General features: G+C 40.1%; 1 protein-coding gene across 1 annotated transcript in view; it reads left to right on the forward strand.

Annotated features, from left to right (window-relative positions):
- Positions 1-16955, forward strand: part of PSTPIP2 (proline-serine-threonine phosphatase interacting protein 2) — a 98891-nt gene that overhangs the window by 51695 nt on the left and 30241 nt on the right. Inside the window, exons 3-5 of the mRNA XM_061169700.1 lie at positions 9666-9743; positions 13850-13884; positions 15304-15410. Coding sequence (XP_061025683.1) covers positions 9666-9743; positions 13850-13884; positions 15304-15410 — 220 coding nt within the window. The remainder of the gene's footprint in view (positions 1-9665; positions 9744-13849; positions 13885-15303; positions 15411-16955) is intronic.

The following is a 16955-nucleotide window of genomic DNA, read 5'->3' on the forward strand; positions in this document are numbered from 1 at the left end:
ATTATTAAATATTTGTACTGCATTTCTGGTATATGGTCATTTTTCTGCAGGAGCTTCATAGCAAAAGAAACCAGTCCCATGTTCTCTGATTTGGGGGAAGAATCTGCTGGCATCAGGTCAGAGTGTCAGATACGTCTGCCCTGGGTGTGGGGACTTGAGGCCCCTGAGCAAGTGGCCTGCCTGGCTTTGGGCCTCCTTTCATGGTAGTGTGCTTGCCAGAAGGAGGCTGCTCCACTGAGGGCATGTGTTTTGTTCCGGGTTAGCTCATGAGAGGAAGTGCAGTCCTCTTCAGGTTCAGGGGTCCAGGCTTTCTTTCTGCTCTCATAGGTGCGGGGGGACCTGGGACCTGGGACTCAGTCTGGGCCGTAGTCCGATAATGCCGAAACGGCCTCCTCAGGTCTTGAGCATTATTTTACTGAGCTGCCATAAATTTCGTGTGGAACCCTGGCATATTTGGCATTCATTATGGACTAGAGGAAAAACACACACAAACACAGGGGTGAAGATAACAGCAGTCTGCCAGGTAGTATTTATTATTTTGTTCCTGAAGTGTCATCACATACATTTATAACATTTTTATGATATGTGGCTAATGTGGTAGTTTTAGGACCCCCTGCCTCCCGCCACACCCCCAAAGTGTTGAAGTCTCACCGTGGACCTCTGGAATTTCTGGCAGCTCAACCTGCCCGGGGCAGCAAGGGGAAGGGAGAGATACTGCATTTCCCAGGGTCCTCCCTCCCCTACTCTCTCCAGATGGAACTAGGACTGTGCCCCTCCATGCCATGTTTTACCTCCATTATGGAAACTAGGAAGTATCCTTTTCCTTGGTTGTACCAGATGGGTTGCAGTAAATCCATCTACACTCGTTTGAGGATGGACAGAACAATCACACAGTGCAAGGAGTAGTGTGACACGCTGCTCTGGAGCGGGCAGGAATGCTGCCTTTTTTGCATCTGTATTGCTGATCCGGGGGCTGTGTCTCAGTGTGTGCTCTGTAGCTGACCAGCCCCCAGTAAGTCCTGGATGACTTACTATAACACAGCAAGTAAGTAACAAAACAGAGTAACAAGCAACCTATCAGTAAACTGTAAATTTGCCTAGTTTACCATCTCTCAGTGACGACATAGATGATGACAACCACAGCCAACCTCTGAACAGCTACGCAGTAGCAGCCACATACTGAGCACTTGCTGTGTGCCGTGCTAGGAGCTTTGTCTCACGATATTTATTATCTTTATTGATCTTTATTACAGTAATGTTGAGGTTTACACGTCCCTTTGAAATAGTCTCCTTTGACACACACCAACTGCATAAGGTATTATTATTTCCATTTTCTTTGCATGAAAATGTAGCTTTTATTTATTTTTTTTAGATTTTTTTTGAAAATGTAGCTTTTAAAATGAGATTGGATAAGTAATTTACCACGGGAACCTAAAAAGAATCCAGAACAGCTTCAGAGACATCGCATCTCACACAGACTCTGTGTTGATGACTCATCAACTGTGGGCAGAGAGCTGGTGACTTTCCAGGAGGCAGGGCTTGTTCCCAGCATGGAGATTTCTCTCCCTCCCTTTTCTCTCTGTTTCATATTCTCACTCATCATACCCACTCTACCTGTCCAGGCGGACAGGTTTATTAATGAGCGTGCTTCGGATGTCTCTGCCTCCACATCTTTACTCCATTATTTCCCCACCTGGAATGTGCTCCTTTTTCTGCGACTCCTAGGTGAATTCTCCCCATCCTTCAAAGTCCAGGTCAAATTTCCTTCTCTTCCTCTTTTTCCTTTTTTTTTTTTTTCTTTAAAGGAAGCATTCTACGTAGCGCTCCAGCCTGAGGTCATCCACTGGTTAACAATTAAAATGAGCCTATCTTATCACTGGTAGCCCAAGCCCATGGACTCTCCTGCCCCTAGAACCCTAGGTGAGGCCAGGCATTACATACTGAGCTCCTGGTATGAGCAGGAGATAAATATAAAAATGAGGATAATTTTGGCCACCCAGAGGGTGGCCAAGTGTGACTAAATGAGATTATGTTAATAGCTGCCATTTACTGAAGGCTTGCTAGATATAAGCTAACATCTAATTTGCATATATTATCTCATTTAATTCTCAAACTAACCCTGTATGGCAAGTTTTATCATCCTTATTTTACAAGTGAAGAAACTGAGGTTCAGAGAAGTTATATAACTTGCCTAAAATCAGACAGGTAATCAGGGATAGATCTGGTTTCAAACCTAGGAATGTTGACCTCTGGAATCTGTGCTGTTAATCACTTAAGTATACTGAGTACGGTACCTGGTACACAATAAGTGGTGGGTAAATGGTACCCATTACTAATATTGTTATATTAAGCCTAGAAGTTATGTAGAGAATATATCATCAGCTCCATTCTACAGATGAGAAAACTGAGGTTCAGTGGGAGTTTATATGACTTGTCCAAGATTATGAAAACAGTAAGTAGTAGAGCCAGGACTTCTATTAATCCCATGTCTAACGGTTTTTCTACTTTATTTAGTGGTCTCCTTAGAACACTAGGTATATTCTTTGAAAGGAGGTTTCTCCAGGAACTTGGTGGTCAGATCAGCCCTCTTAACTGTGTGTTGCAACATGATCCTGAGTAGGGAGGAGGGAAGTGTGCTTGTGGGACCCCTTTATGTCTGGAATTAGCAGCTATAACTATGGACTGGGGGATCCCCAGCCCCAGTGCTTTGGGACTCTGGGCTCTTTCCACAAGCTCCTGTACTCCCATTGTTCTTTTTTAGGGAGAAGTCAACCTATCCTGGTTACAGCTCTCCTTCTGGGATCCTCATTGTGGGTCAGCTGTCTGTCAGGATGGGCTTAAGAATGACAGATTGCCAGGTAGGAGTGACCGATTCCCTTAGACATTATCACCTTGTGGTCAAGTTACAGCCAAACCATTACGTGCTATATGAGTTTCCTAGGGCTGCCGTAGCAAATTGCCACAAACTGGGTGGCTTAAGACAACAGAAATTTATTCTCTCATAGTTCTCAAGGCCAGAAGTCCAAAATCAAGATCTGCAGGATCATGCTCTCATGAAGGCTTTAGGAGAGAGTCTGTTCTATGTTTTTTTTGTTGTTTTTTTTAAAAAAAATTTATTTATTTATTTATTTGGTTGTGCCGGGTCTTAGTTGCAGCAGGCAGCCTCCTTAGTTGCAGCTCACCAGCTCCTTAGTTGCGGCACATGGGCTCCTTAGTTGCAGCAGACGGGATCCTTTAGTTGCAGCACGCGGGCTCCTTAGTTGTGACATGCGAACTCTTGGTTGCAGCATGCATGTGGGATCTAGTTCCCTGACCAGGGTTGGAACCTGGGCCCCCTGCATTGTGAGCGTGAAGTCTTAACCACTGTGCCACCAGGGAAGTCCCTGTTCTATGTCATTTTCTTAGCTTCTAGTTTTGCTGGCAATACTTGGTGTTCCTTGGTTTGCAGCCTCTAACTCCAATCTCTTCTTCTGTCGTCACATGGCATTCTTCTCCTGTGTCTTCCTGTCATCTTCATATTGGATTAAGGGTCCATCCTAATTCAGTGTAACCTCAACTAATTATATCTACAATAACCCAATTTCCAAATAAAGTCATATTCTGAGATACTGGGGTTTAGGACTTTAGTATATTTGGGGCCTTGTGGGCGGACACAATTCAACCCATAACATGTACCCAACAGAATGGGGTGGAAGCCGAGACCTATAAGGGAAGTAGAGACTGGGATGGAAGGTGAGTAGCTAAGTCTTCAAATCCAGGCTTCCTCAGAAGCCAGTGGTGATATAAATCAAGACCTTTCTCATTGTCAGTTTCCTCTTCTATAAAATGGAGAGGTTACATTAGGTGTTTTGTAAGATTCCCTCTGGATCTAACAATGTGGTTCTTCTCAAGGAATTTATAATTCAGTCTTGGTACTGTGATTGGTGTATATGGTAAAAATTTATTAAAGTGTCAAGTTTTAAAGCAGAATGATTTCCTCTGCTTTGGGGCTGCCAGGAACACTGGGTTGAGGGTCATCCTTAGGTTTCTTTCAAGATTTATGGAAAAGGCCAAATCTGACAATACTTGCAGTGGGTCAGTGAAGGGGAAATGGCACATGGATTATTCCTGGTCTGGGAATTTGAACAGGGAGGAGAAGAAGTGAGCTGGAGTTTTCAAGGAGGGCTTGTGAGGAAAGTGTAGCCAACTGGGTGCTTACAGTGGTATTCCCTCTTCTGTTACCTATACTATTTTGTACATTTTCATTATGGCCCTTGTTACATGGGCCTCATATTCAAATGAAAGTATTGGTTTACATTCCCCCCGTCCCTCACCCATGAGCTCCTCTAGGCAGGCCTCATATTTCAGTCACCTCTGTGTTCTCCTAATGTGATGCCTGGCACATAGTGGATGTTCAATAATGACAAACTGATGAGCAGATAACAGGGAAAATTTGGATCGGTGGTAGAACGGTGATCTAGATTAAAGCCTACTTATTCAGGGGTGATTTTTGCAAAGTCCTAGTGATTCCTTCATTGGCTACAGGCCCCTGGACTCCACTGCTTCCCATTTGCTGAGGAAACACCCTCTTATTCTTGTGGTTGTTCCCCTGATTTCATGAGGAGGAGGTTGTAGTTTCACCTTTATCAAAACTCCTTCTTTTCTCCAAAGAGCACACCACTGTGCCTGCTGGAACTCATTAAGTCATCCTTCAGTATCCATAGGGGATTGGTTCCAGGAACCCCAGGATCCACAGATGCTCAAGTCCTGTATAAAATGGCTTACTGGACTTCCCTGGTGGTCCAGTGGGTAAGACTCCATGCTCCCAATGCAGGGGGCCCGGGTTCAATCCCTGGTCAGGGAACTAAGATCCCACATACTGCAACTAAGCCCACGCACCGCAACTACTGAGCCCATGCGCTCTAGAGCTCGCACACCACAACTAGAGAAGCCCATGCACCGCAACTGGAGAAGCCCACACGCCACAACGAAGAGCCCGTACGTTGCAAGGAAGACCCAGCACAGCCAAAATAAATTAATTAATGAAAAAAAAATGGCGTACTATTTGCATATAACCTACGCATATCCTCCTGTATACTTTAAATCATCTCTAGGTTACTTATAGTCCCTAATACAATATAAATGCTATGCAGATAGTTGCCAGCATAGGCAAATTCAAGTTTTGCTTTTTGGAACTTTCTGGAATTTTTCCCCCCAAATATTTTTCATCCCCAGTTGGTTGAATCTGTGGATGTGGAATCTGCAGTTGCAGAACCCGAGGTTGTGGAGGGCTGACTGTACTTGTCAGATTCTAGGACTCTCCATGAGGATCAGGTGCTACCTGTGGTGAGTTCAAATTCATGGTGCCTTAGTGTTAGAAGAAAGGGATTGAGTAAATTCTGTTCCCAGAAACCACAAAAGATTATCAAGAAATCTTAATGGATATAATTCTGAAAGGATAAAATACATGTACATTATACGTATATATTTTAAAGAAAATAGCCTTAGTTTCTTTTTACGTGTAAAAATAATAAATGTTCATTGTAGAGTATCATAATTTTTATATAGATATGGTGAACAGAGATTCTGAAAGGTAGAAATAGTTTCTAGGGAGTTAAAATGCATCCTTTTTTACAACTAGAGTCAGTTTCAGGTGTGTTTCACTTTACATTATCAGGAGTGGGCAAAAAATTTAGAAATAGAATCCAAGAGTAGAAGCCCAAGAAAACACAGGATTCTTGCTCAAGCTGTGGTAGTGAGGGGAAGGTAATGTATAAGATCAGAAGGGCATAAAAGAGAATTCACGCGCATGGTTTCAGAGCAAGTAGATAGGGTTGCCCACAGTACCAGGAGCAAGATGAACCCAAATGACGCAACAGCCATGCAAATTACCTCAGCCAAAAAAAAGGAGGGAGAGAAGAAGGGAGAGAGGGAGGAAGGAAGATATGAAGTCAAAAAGAGCAAAAGAACCAGGGCCCCAAGCTCAAGAACAGATAGACAAAGCCACTCCAAACTCTGGGTAACTGATCCCAAGTAGAAAATTTACCAAAAGGGAATAATAAAAGTATTCAGAGAGAGAATCCAAGAAAAATTTCATGGAATGTAGAAGAACTAAATAGATCTGAAGAGCACACACTGTAAACCAGGAAACATTGATACACAGTAATCAATATTGATTATGATTATTTCAGAATCAACATTAACATTCATCCTGGTTAAGTTATTTAGTTAAAGAAAGAATACTTCAAGTATCTAGGAAGGAAATGAACCAAGTTTTTGAAACAGGAATGGGCAGCAGGGAATCCGGATGGCCTTGGGTTTCTCTTCAATGACAGAAGCCAATGGAACAAGTTCAGCAGAGTTCTGAGGGAAAGTTTAAGAACATTCATTACACCAGCGAGGTTGTCATTCAGATATAAAGGCCACACCATCATCAAAAAGTCTACAAATAATAAATGTTGGAGAGGGTGTGGTGTAAAGGGAACCCTCCTACACTGTTGGTAAGGATGTAAATTGGTGCAGCCACTGTGGAGAACAGTATGGGGGTTCCTCAAAAAACTAAAAATAGAGTTACTGTATGATCCAGCAATCCCATTCTGGAGCATATATCTGGAAGAGACGAAAACTCTAATTTGAAAAGATACATGCACCCCAGGGTTCATTGCAGCACTATTTACAATAGCCAAGACATGGAAGCAACCTAAATGTCCATCAACAGATGAATGGATAAAGAACCTGTGGTACATATATACAATGGAACACTACTCAGTCGTAGAAAAGAATGAAATAATGCCATTTGCGGCAACATGGGTCAATCTAGAGATTATCATACTAAGTGAAGTAAGACAGAGAAAGACAAATATCCTATGATAACACTTACAGGTGGAATCTAGAAAAGATAAAAATAAACTTATTTACAAAACAGAAACAGACTCACAGACATAGAAAACAACCTTATGGTTACCAAAGGAGAAAGGTGGGGGGAGGATAAATTAGGTGTGTGAGGTTAACAGATATACACTACTATATATAAAATAGATAAACAACAAGTACCTACTGTATAGCACTGGGAACTATATTCGATATCTTGTAATAACCTGTAATGGAAAAGAATCTGAAAAATAACATATATAGATATATGTATATGTATAACTGAATCACTTTGCTGTACGCCTGAAAGTAACACAACCTGGTAACAACTATACTTCAATAAAAAGTAAAAAATAATAATTTCTAATACGAAGGCCACAGGTAAATGGTTTCAAATATGAAAGAACTCAGGAAATACTGATGCCCTCTCTTCTGAGCCATTTTGGCAAAAGATCACAAAGTGATGAAATTCAGCCAAAAGATCACAAAGTGAAGAAATGAACCAAGATACAAATCTTAGGGATGGAAAAGCTATGGTAATAGGACTGGTGGTGAGCATCACATCCATTTTAATAAATAGTTAAGACTAAACAACTGGGGGAATTATGATTGGAGAACAGCGTGTGTTATAGACACAAATGAAGTAAAAATAATGTAAACATTATCAAGGAGGAGGTGGAGGTACGATAGTGCTAATCATCTCATCCTTTCACGGGTGGGCTGTCAAACATCTGAAATTGTCTAAAACTGAAATAGGTCATTAAAATATTTTAATGTCTCAATCCCCTTAATTATTTTCATAAACTCCTTTTTAGCTTTAGAAGGATATTTTAGGAATTAATTTTTCCCATGGCAAAGAAACAATTATTTGAAATTCAGCAATTCCTTCAGCTTCCTTTCAGTTTTCTTTTCTTCTGTGAAATTTAAATAAAATCAGGCTTAATACTTTATTTTTAAATAGCATGTAGAATATAGTCTCATTCTTTTAAAATTACTCATGCCTGTCTGTCCATCCTTCCTGCCTGCATATCTGCATAAAGAAATGTCCATTACAATCATCACCTGGTGTTAATACTAATTATTTTTAGTTGGTGGAATTTTGGACAGTTTGTTGCTTTCTTCTATGTATTTTTCTTTTTCCTTATTTTTGAATAATGAGCATGTATCATTTTAATAAAATGGATAAGGTCATTATTTAGAAAGGACAGATGAGAGTGGGAGAAACTTTATAACATGGAAGAATAAGTATTGATATTCATAATACAGAACTTCTACAAAATAATAGGAAAAAGGCAAAACCCTCAGTTAAAAAATTGGGATGATATGAGTAGGTAACTCATAGAATAATATATACAAATGTCCGATAAATATATAAAATGCATAATCACACTAGAAATCAAGGAAAAGCAAATTAAAATGAGAGTTTTTTTTAACCTCTGTCACTAAAGACTGGTGATAATTAAAAAGGAATTATAATATCCAGTGTGGGGGAGGGTTTCTGGGAATGGGACTCTTACACACTTTTGGTGGGAATATAAATTGAGAAGGCTTTTTCGGAGGGCGATTTAGCACTGTTTTCCAAAATTTAAAACACATATTCCTCTGATCTAGTAAATCCACTTTCTCAGAAGTCCTAGCCTAGAGAAACATTCTCAGAGATGCCCATGAATATCTGTCTGAGGATGTTCATTTAGCTTTTTTTGGCAGTAGTGAAAAAACAAATAGGGTGACCCTGAACTGTGGAAAACTCCATATTATGAACATGGTGGTTAGCATGTACTGATAAGGAAAGATCTATACGATGTATTTATTACTAGGTGAAAAACAGAACAGCAAATAATAGAATGATCTCAATTATGTAACCATAAAAAGTTGTGTATTTGTGAGATATAGGTATGTAAATGCAGAAAAAGGACTGGAAAGGTACATACCAAGCTTAGCAGTGGCTCCCTCTGGGGAGAGGAGTGGGATTGGGGGATAGCGTGAAGGGGGACTTTCTGTGTTTTATTCCATATGACTTTGTGTTGTGTGAATCTTTTGCAGTGAGAATGTATTCATAATATACTTTTTTTTTTTTTAATTTGAAGAAAGTGGGGTAGATGAGCTTAAAGGCCCATAACCTGATAGTATGGTTTAGATAAAGCTGGGGCTGGGACACAAAGCGGAGATGCTGACAGAGGGCCATGAGGCTAGGGGAAGGGGGGAAGTGGGGGATGTTTTGTGCTTTAGACAGACCTGTGCCACACCGAGTAACAAGCAGATGTTCTTGTGAGACATGCCAACTGCAGGGTTTATATTCTGAAATTCCCCTCTCTTTGGAATGGTTTAGCTGTGTATTTGAATTGACTGTGAATGAGGAACTCTATAGGTTGGTTAAAGGATACTCTTAGAGAAGATGGGAGGTGTGGGCCTTAGGATTGCAGCATTTCATGGAAATATCTTTTACTCCACTTAAAAAAGATATATTTTATATCTATATAGATTTATATAGATTATTTATATAAATTATGGATCATGGTTTTGAAAATTATTCTGTAATGTGCTAGCCAGTATTGGTCAAGGGGCCATGCTTGGTTTGGCTTTAATATTCAAGCTAGAGACTTTTTGCTGGAGAAGAACACCTTAGAGATGAAGGCCACTGTTCTTTTACAGTTCTTCCTGGTTCTGTAGAGGGGAGTTTCACATTTTAGAGAATTGTGTCATATCTGAGCTTCTACTGTCAAGGGTACAGTTTTGCCTTCAAGGGAAGTGCCATGTGTCTGAAATAAGAATCAGCCCTGAGAAGGACTCATAACCCTCTTTTGTGTTCCTTTTAGGGCATCAATTGAAGAGAAATATGGCAAAGATCTGCTTAGCCTCTCTAGGAAGAAGCCATGTGGACAGTCTGAGACCAAGTAGGTGCCACATTTCTTTCTAGTTTCTAGGTTGGCTGATACCACTCAGGAGCCCCCATCACTTCAGCAGGCAGAGCTGGCCAGTAGGGTGAAGTGTGTTGGGTGAAAAAAATTTTTAATTTTTTTAAATTATCAGTTGTGAAAAATATATAGAAAAATAGAAAGAAAGCTAAAATGAATTATGAAGCCATAACCCATTATTAATATTTTCTAAATTTTCCTTGAAGACCTTTCCTATGTATACTTTTTATAGGTAGAATTATACATAATTTTATGCTAGAAGTTTAATAGAGAGGGTATTCTTGTTTTATTTATATGTATATATATATATGTGTATGTGTGTGTGTGTGTGTGTGTGTGTATAAAACACACCCATAGTTTGTGATAGCTACAAGAGACTCTCTTTGCACTATTTCATAGTTCTCACCACCAGTGTGAGATTTCTTTACCACAATTATTTATTCTTCCATCATTCATTGAATACTCTGAGGATACAGAGGTGGCCAGACATGGTGCCTACTTTAGGATCACACTCCCTCGTATACAGGGCTGGCTTCGTGGGCAGTCATATAGGATCTCACACATAGATAGGCTTCATAATTGGTTTAATGCTCTTTGCTGTCACTATTTGAAATTCTTAGTGATTTGTAAACAAGGGGTCCTACATTTTCATTTTGCAGTGGGCCTCACAAATTATGTAGCCAGTCCTACTCACATGGAAATTTCTAAATTCCTTCTCTAACATAGCATACTGAGGGAGACTTGGGGGAAATTATTTAGGCAGACCTTTGAAGATCTCTGCAGATGTAATCACACCTCATGCTGACATGCACACTGCTTTGGCTGTGCTGTAGACAGCTGCAGAGACACCCTGAGGTCTGTGTCCCCTTAGAGGTAGTACTGGGAGCAGACAAGACATTGCCCTTCCCCTTCTCTTCTCTTGATCCTAAGACACACACACACACACACACACACACACACACACACACACTCACTCATCCCAGACTCCAAAGTACTGGATTATTGAGGAGGAGGAAAACATTGGGAGATATTTAAAATATTAACAGTTACGTAAACCTTAAAAACTTGTTGCCCTCAGACATAGGACATTAGTACAAGGAGAATTTGTTTGTTGATTATATTCTATATATTTTTGATGTTTTAAATGAAAAAAATTTAAAACACACTGAAAAGTAAAAAGACAAACGTAATGAATGGCTGTGAATCCATCACCCAGATTTAACAATTATTCATACTTGTCATATTTTCTTAATGTAGTTTTTTGGTGAATTTAAACCTGGAGTCAGCTATTTTTCCAAATATTTCTCCAAGTTTTCCTTTCGTGATTAATCATATTTAGAGATGAAACTCTGAGTTCTAGTGTTGGTCATTGTCACAGAGATGTCACTGTTACAGAGATGTCACTGTTTCTAGGCTCTTTCAGAGGACAGATTTTAAAAGCCTGAGTTCATACTGATATTTCCAATTCTAATTAACTTTACAGTTCACTTAACTTCTTTCATTTTATATTTATTTCCTCTTGCACTGAAAAATCTTGGTTCCTGACAATATTAGCAGAATTATTTGCTTTATATGACAATATATAGTAAAATGTTTCAAAATAATATTAATACTGCTACTAACAATAAAACTTCTGAATGAAACTTAACATTTCTTTGCAGTTCTTTTTGCAGTTCTTCTTGACCTTATATCCCACTAAGAACATTGTGTTCTAAGGTCATGTAAAATACTATTTTCTCTGTGTGATTATGTAAACAGTTTTATATATAGTTAAGTTTGTTTGTTTTAAATTTTAAGGATTATTTTCTTTTCCTGCTTGGTTTAGTTTCTTTTTTGAATATGTAAAACATTACTATGTTCGAGGTCAGAATTGCATAGTATTAGGTAGGTTTCACTGTCATTCAAGGAGGGTTTAGATACTTTCAAGGCAGATTAGTGGGTCAGTTGATCCAAAAACTTGTTTATTCATAAAGAAGCATAAGCCATTTGGGAAGATATACAAAAAAATTTTAGGTGATGTGATGGAAAATAGCCATATTCTCTCACATAGTACTTCTTGAAAAATATATTTGGCAGAATGAGTCTGATCCAAGGTGATATTTCTTGCACATTTGACTTAAACTTGGTAAATTCATTAAGAGACTATAGCGCCATTCTCTTCTGTGACGAAAGCCCGTCAGTTTTCCTTCTAAGAATTCCTCAGAGAGGAAGGTGCAACAGGATATGAGACCTGGGGACTGTGTTTCCAAGGTGGAAGTGAAAGGCCATTCAGGTACTTCTGTTTTTGTCACCTCCAGGATGATCTTTAGTAAGGTGCCCTAGATGAGAGTGCGCGACTTTGTTTGTCCAGGGACTAAATAGGATTTTTTCACCTCATCGACCACTTTGAGAGACTTCAGCTTTCTGATAGGCCCTGTTAGGGTTTAAGGCCAAAGTGCTTATTAAAAGGCGGCAGAATATTTTCTTTTCCCACAGTTAAGGAGAACACCAGGGAGAAGAGGGCAAGGACGTTGCGAGAATACCATCCCCAAGGTTCAGATTCTATCCTCAGATTGTCACCAAGTTTTGGACATGGGAAACGGCGATAAAGTGATGGTGTGGGACAACAAAGCTGATGACAAACTAAAGGGAGTTTGGGGCTGCTATTTTAGTGGCGTTTTAGGCAGTCACTTAGGGTGGGAGAAAAATTTTAGACCCTGAACAGACTTTATCTCTAAGTCACTTTCCAACTCCACAGCTCACTATGGGGAAGACTTCCAGTTGTGTCTGCAGCCATAGCCATCTTTCTCTCTCACTAATTCCAGTCATAAGTCTGCTCTCCGGTGGGGCTCATTCATCCTTCTGGGCCACTTGTGCATTTGTTTGGATATGGACACTTTTCTAGTGCATTGCATTCCCTGAAAAATTGTATCCTAAGATGGATAAAGTGTATGGAGACTGTGCAGTTATGTTTTTCTGCTCAGTGTGTTTGTAATAACTGGGAATGTTTATGTGAGAAAAGGCAGGGAGAAATAAGAATGCTTTGTTTTGGGACAAATAAACAGAGTGAGAAAAATGAGGTGTAGCTAAAAGAAGGGGCCAGCTGGAAGATACAAGGGTTATTAGTTTGCAAAATAGCAGAACTTACCACCTACATATATACATATAGAATATGATCCATGATCCCATGCTGTTGTGGCTAGGGGCTGGGGGACCATGACTTCACTAAGTCCCATTCCTTCTTGAGTGGCTGGAGTGAGCCCAGTGAGATATGCTTCCATGAAGGCGGCAGTGAGCAAGAAAATCCCCAGGGCCACTTCACCTCAAAAGGAGGCTTATTAAGGAAGTGTAGGATGGGGGTGAACTAAAACCATGGGCAAGGGCGAGCTAGAAGGGAGGAGGAGCCATGGGTTATGAGGGGGAGGAGGGGGGAGACTGAGAGAAGGTATGAAAAATGAGTTATGGTCTTCTCCACAGAAACTGTGAGGTAAGAAATGTGTCTTGTTTTAAGCTGCTAAATTTGTGGTAGTTTGTTCATCAGCGATAGAACACTAAGTCAATGTGTTTAATGTCTGTCTCCTCTGTTAAGACTCTTAAGTCTGGGAAAATATCTGTCTTGTACTGTTGAATCACCAACATCTGATGCAATGCCTGGCCCATAGTTTATGTGCAGTAAGTATGTGATGATTGAAGAATGGATGAAAAAGGAGGTGATCAGGAGCCACAGTTTGAATCCTTCCTTTATTGGCTTGTATTCATATTTCTAATTACCATACTTTAAAGAATGACTGGTATTCTTATGAGAAAGGGACCATAACTCCCATATTATTGTTGGGCGAAATGAAGCATAAAGAATTTTGGCATCTGGCTCCACCCAGGTGGGCAGTGAAGCATTTATGATGCTCGTGCCTGGGACTGAAAGGGTAAGAGAGAGGAAACCGGACTGAAGAAGTCTTGGTCTTTTGTTGTCTTCTCAAGCTCCCAGGCAAAGAGCAGACCATAGGCTATCAGTTAAGATGTGGGCTGGGAGAAACATACAATGGCATTATAATAAGGTTATACAGCCAATTTCCAGAACTGAAATTATATATGTGCTTTTTTTTAAGCACCCTGAAGCGGGCCCTTGACGTCTTCAAGCTACGTAAGTGATTCTTTAAAAATGTATTTGCTGTCCTTGGCAAGCTCTGTGTCTGTCATCAAAGGTGGGTTTTAATTTGAACAGCAATCTCATACTGGGTGAAAAAAAAAAAATTAGAGCAACTCCTAAGGTGAGGAATAGCCCTTCAGAGTTGAAATGAGCTGGAGAACCGTCCGCACTTGCACGTTATGATGTACATTTGACTTACTTAGGGCAGTGGTTTTCACACTGGAAACTCAGGGTGAGGCCCTGGCACTGATCTTCCAGGGGTCCTGTCCAGTTCTAGTATTCCCTGGGCCTGTTACTCAGAATTTAAGACTTTAAGTCCTTCTGTTCTTCATGCTTCCAAGCTAAGGACTTTAATGTGGCACAGTATGTGCTTAACATGTTTCTGTAGCTAGTTGAGTGGTTCTAGACATCTTTCCATTTCAGTTCATGCAGATCTGTCTCACTCTTACATTTAAAATTTTTTTATTCTACAAAATGCCACATTTCCCCCAGAAAGGTGATACTGATTTTTTCCCCACCAACAGTGCTGTTTTTCCCCATGCTTGCCAATACCAAGAATTTTTACACTTTAAAAATTTTGCCAAACTGAAAGGTAAAAAGTGATAGTTTTCAGGGTTTTAAAGCTTTGTGTTTTTTCAGTAGTTTTAAGGCTGAATACATTTTCAAATGTTTACTGGCTATTTGGCCAATCTTTTTAAAAATTTCATGTTCTTTAACCATTTTAAAAATACTAGAATATATATATTTATTTTGATTTGTGAATGCTCTTTGTTACATAAATTGCAAATATTTTTTCCAGTTTGTCATGTACCTTCTAACCTTGTTCAAGGTTATTTGACACACACACAAGTTTAAAATTTTTTCTTAGGTCAGATCTGTCAGTCTTTCTAGCTTTAATGCCATCTTCAATTTGTTTTCTTAGAACAAGAAAGATAAGCATTTCGGTTTTTCTATTAAAAAAGTAAGCCATGCTTATTACAAAGAAAATAAAGGGAAAAACACCAATAATCTTTCTATCCAGAGATAAATTTCTTACGGGCTCATGAGATGTTAGAGATGGAAAGAACCTTAGAGTCATGTAATGAGAAATAGGATCGAATTTGAAATTGTAGTGGGTTTAGTAATGTGTACTAGCATGCGAGCTCCATGAGCTTCTCCCTGGCCCTGGGCATACACTAGGTTAGTAGCAGTTAGTGGTAGGAAGCTAAGCTAAAGGTTTGCCAGCTTGGTCTTGGTGGCCAGGGTAATGCTGGGCACATGGAGGGGCTCAATAAATGTTGGTGACCAAGTGAAACAGGTTAACTTTACCACTTGCCCTAGCATTTTATCTGTATTTTAACTTTCTGTATAGTTTCTTTGGTTTGAATTCAGACATGTGTAGATCTTGTTTATTTTTTTAAATTCTTTTTGCAGAAGTAGACAATGTGGCACAAAGTCACATTCAGCTTGCACAGACTCTAAGAGAAGAGGCCAGGAAGATGGAAGAATTCAGGGAAAAGCAAAAGTTACAGCGAAAAAAGGTTGGGTTTATGTATGTGTTAAGATGTTGCCATTCTTCCAGCAGAAAATTCCAGGCTTGTTTGTTCATTAAACTCCTTGACCCATTTCCTACCCTCAAGCACCCACACTCTTCTTTTAACCTATGAGATTATTTACTGGGAACCATACGGGCACTCAGTCTAGATGGTGATGCCTCTGTGCCCATTTGCACGTTAGGGCAGTTCTTTTTTAATTGCTGTAAGAGTCGGAGATCCAGCCTGCTTTCCTCTTCTTTTTATATCTGCTGCCACTGTTAAAACTGTGACTGGAAAGGGGAACCACTCTATCTTCATAAGGGTCTAGCATGTGCTACCAAGGTGGTAGGTTCTCAGACCACACTCCTCCTCCTGGACAAGGCAGTAAGGGGAGGATAAGAAGTGGAGGGGACACATGTTCTCCCTGGAGACCATAATGTCGTCCAACCGCCCTATTTTACAAATAGGGAAGCTGAGGCCCTGGGAAATGCAAGTCTTTTTGGCCTCAAAGCAGATGTTTACAGGCTCTTTTTCATTGATAGGATTTATTCTGGCCAATTATATGGAAGGAGATGGGAGTGAACAAGATTTAATAAAACTGGTAAATATTTGGGAAGTTATAGGCATCAAGAAAAGAAGTCCAGATTTATATTAAAGTGTTCCTTAGACTAGACCACTGTTCTGACTTCCTTCTGTTTTGTTCCTAAAAGACTTGTACATTCAGGTTGGCCTGGCAGCCAGATAGAGCCCTTCCAGAACTTTTACATTTAATTAATTAATTAATTAAATTTGTTGGCCACACCAGAAGCACGGAGTCTTAACCTCTGGACTGCCAGGGAAGTCCCCAGAACTTTTTTTAACATCTGGTCTCCAGGGTTGGAATGAACTTCACGTGGGGGATAAGCTCTTCCCTATTTGGCATCCGAACATTCCCACCCAGGTCTCTCCAGACAGCTCTGCATGGACTTTTTGGACATCTTTCTTCATCTTGGCCCTTTACTGTCTGGAAGTCTGCAGTGTGTATTCAGTAAACAGCTGGCTCTACCCCTACCTCAATCTCAGCAACTTTGCCTGTGGTTCTAAATCAGAGTCTAATTCCAGCTTCCTTGATGGCCACTTGGCATTCAGAGTGGGTGGCAGTATCTTAAGAGCCTGACTGCCTTACATATATTGTCATTTTTACTGCTGTGCCTCTTATAGGAAGGAAGGGTAGAAACCAACAATTAAGGAACACCATGTCAGGTGTTTTCACACAAACTCAAGCTTCATGTATGAGGTTTGAGGGGGTGCATCTGACCTAAAGTACTTTTCAGAGCAGAAATATTATGTATATTACACCCATCTATTGGACGGTCAAACTCTTTTTGGCTGACATTGCCAGCCCTGCCTGCCTCTCCAAAGGATTTACAATTTTTCAGAAGCAAAATGCCTTAGACAACCAGAGTCTGTGCACACGTGATTTCCCCTAAGAGGAGAAGAGGGTCATTTCCTCACATTCTTAAGTGCCCTCGGTTGCCTTAGTTATTTCAGGGAGAGTTTTGTTAATTTTGC

Source organism: Eubalaena glacialis, chromosome 15 (genome assembly GCF_028564815.1).
Source record: "Eubalaena glacialis isolate mEubGla1 chromosome 15, mEubGla1.1.hap2.+ XY, whole genome shotgun sequence".
NCBI lineage: Eukaryota > Metazoa > Chordata > Mammalia > Artiodactyla > Balaenidae > Eubalaena > Eubalaena glacialis.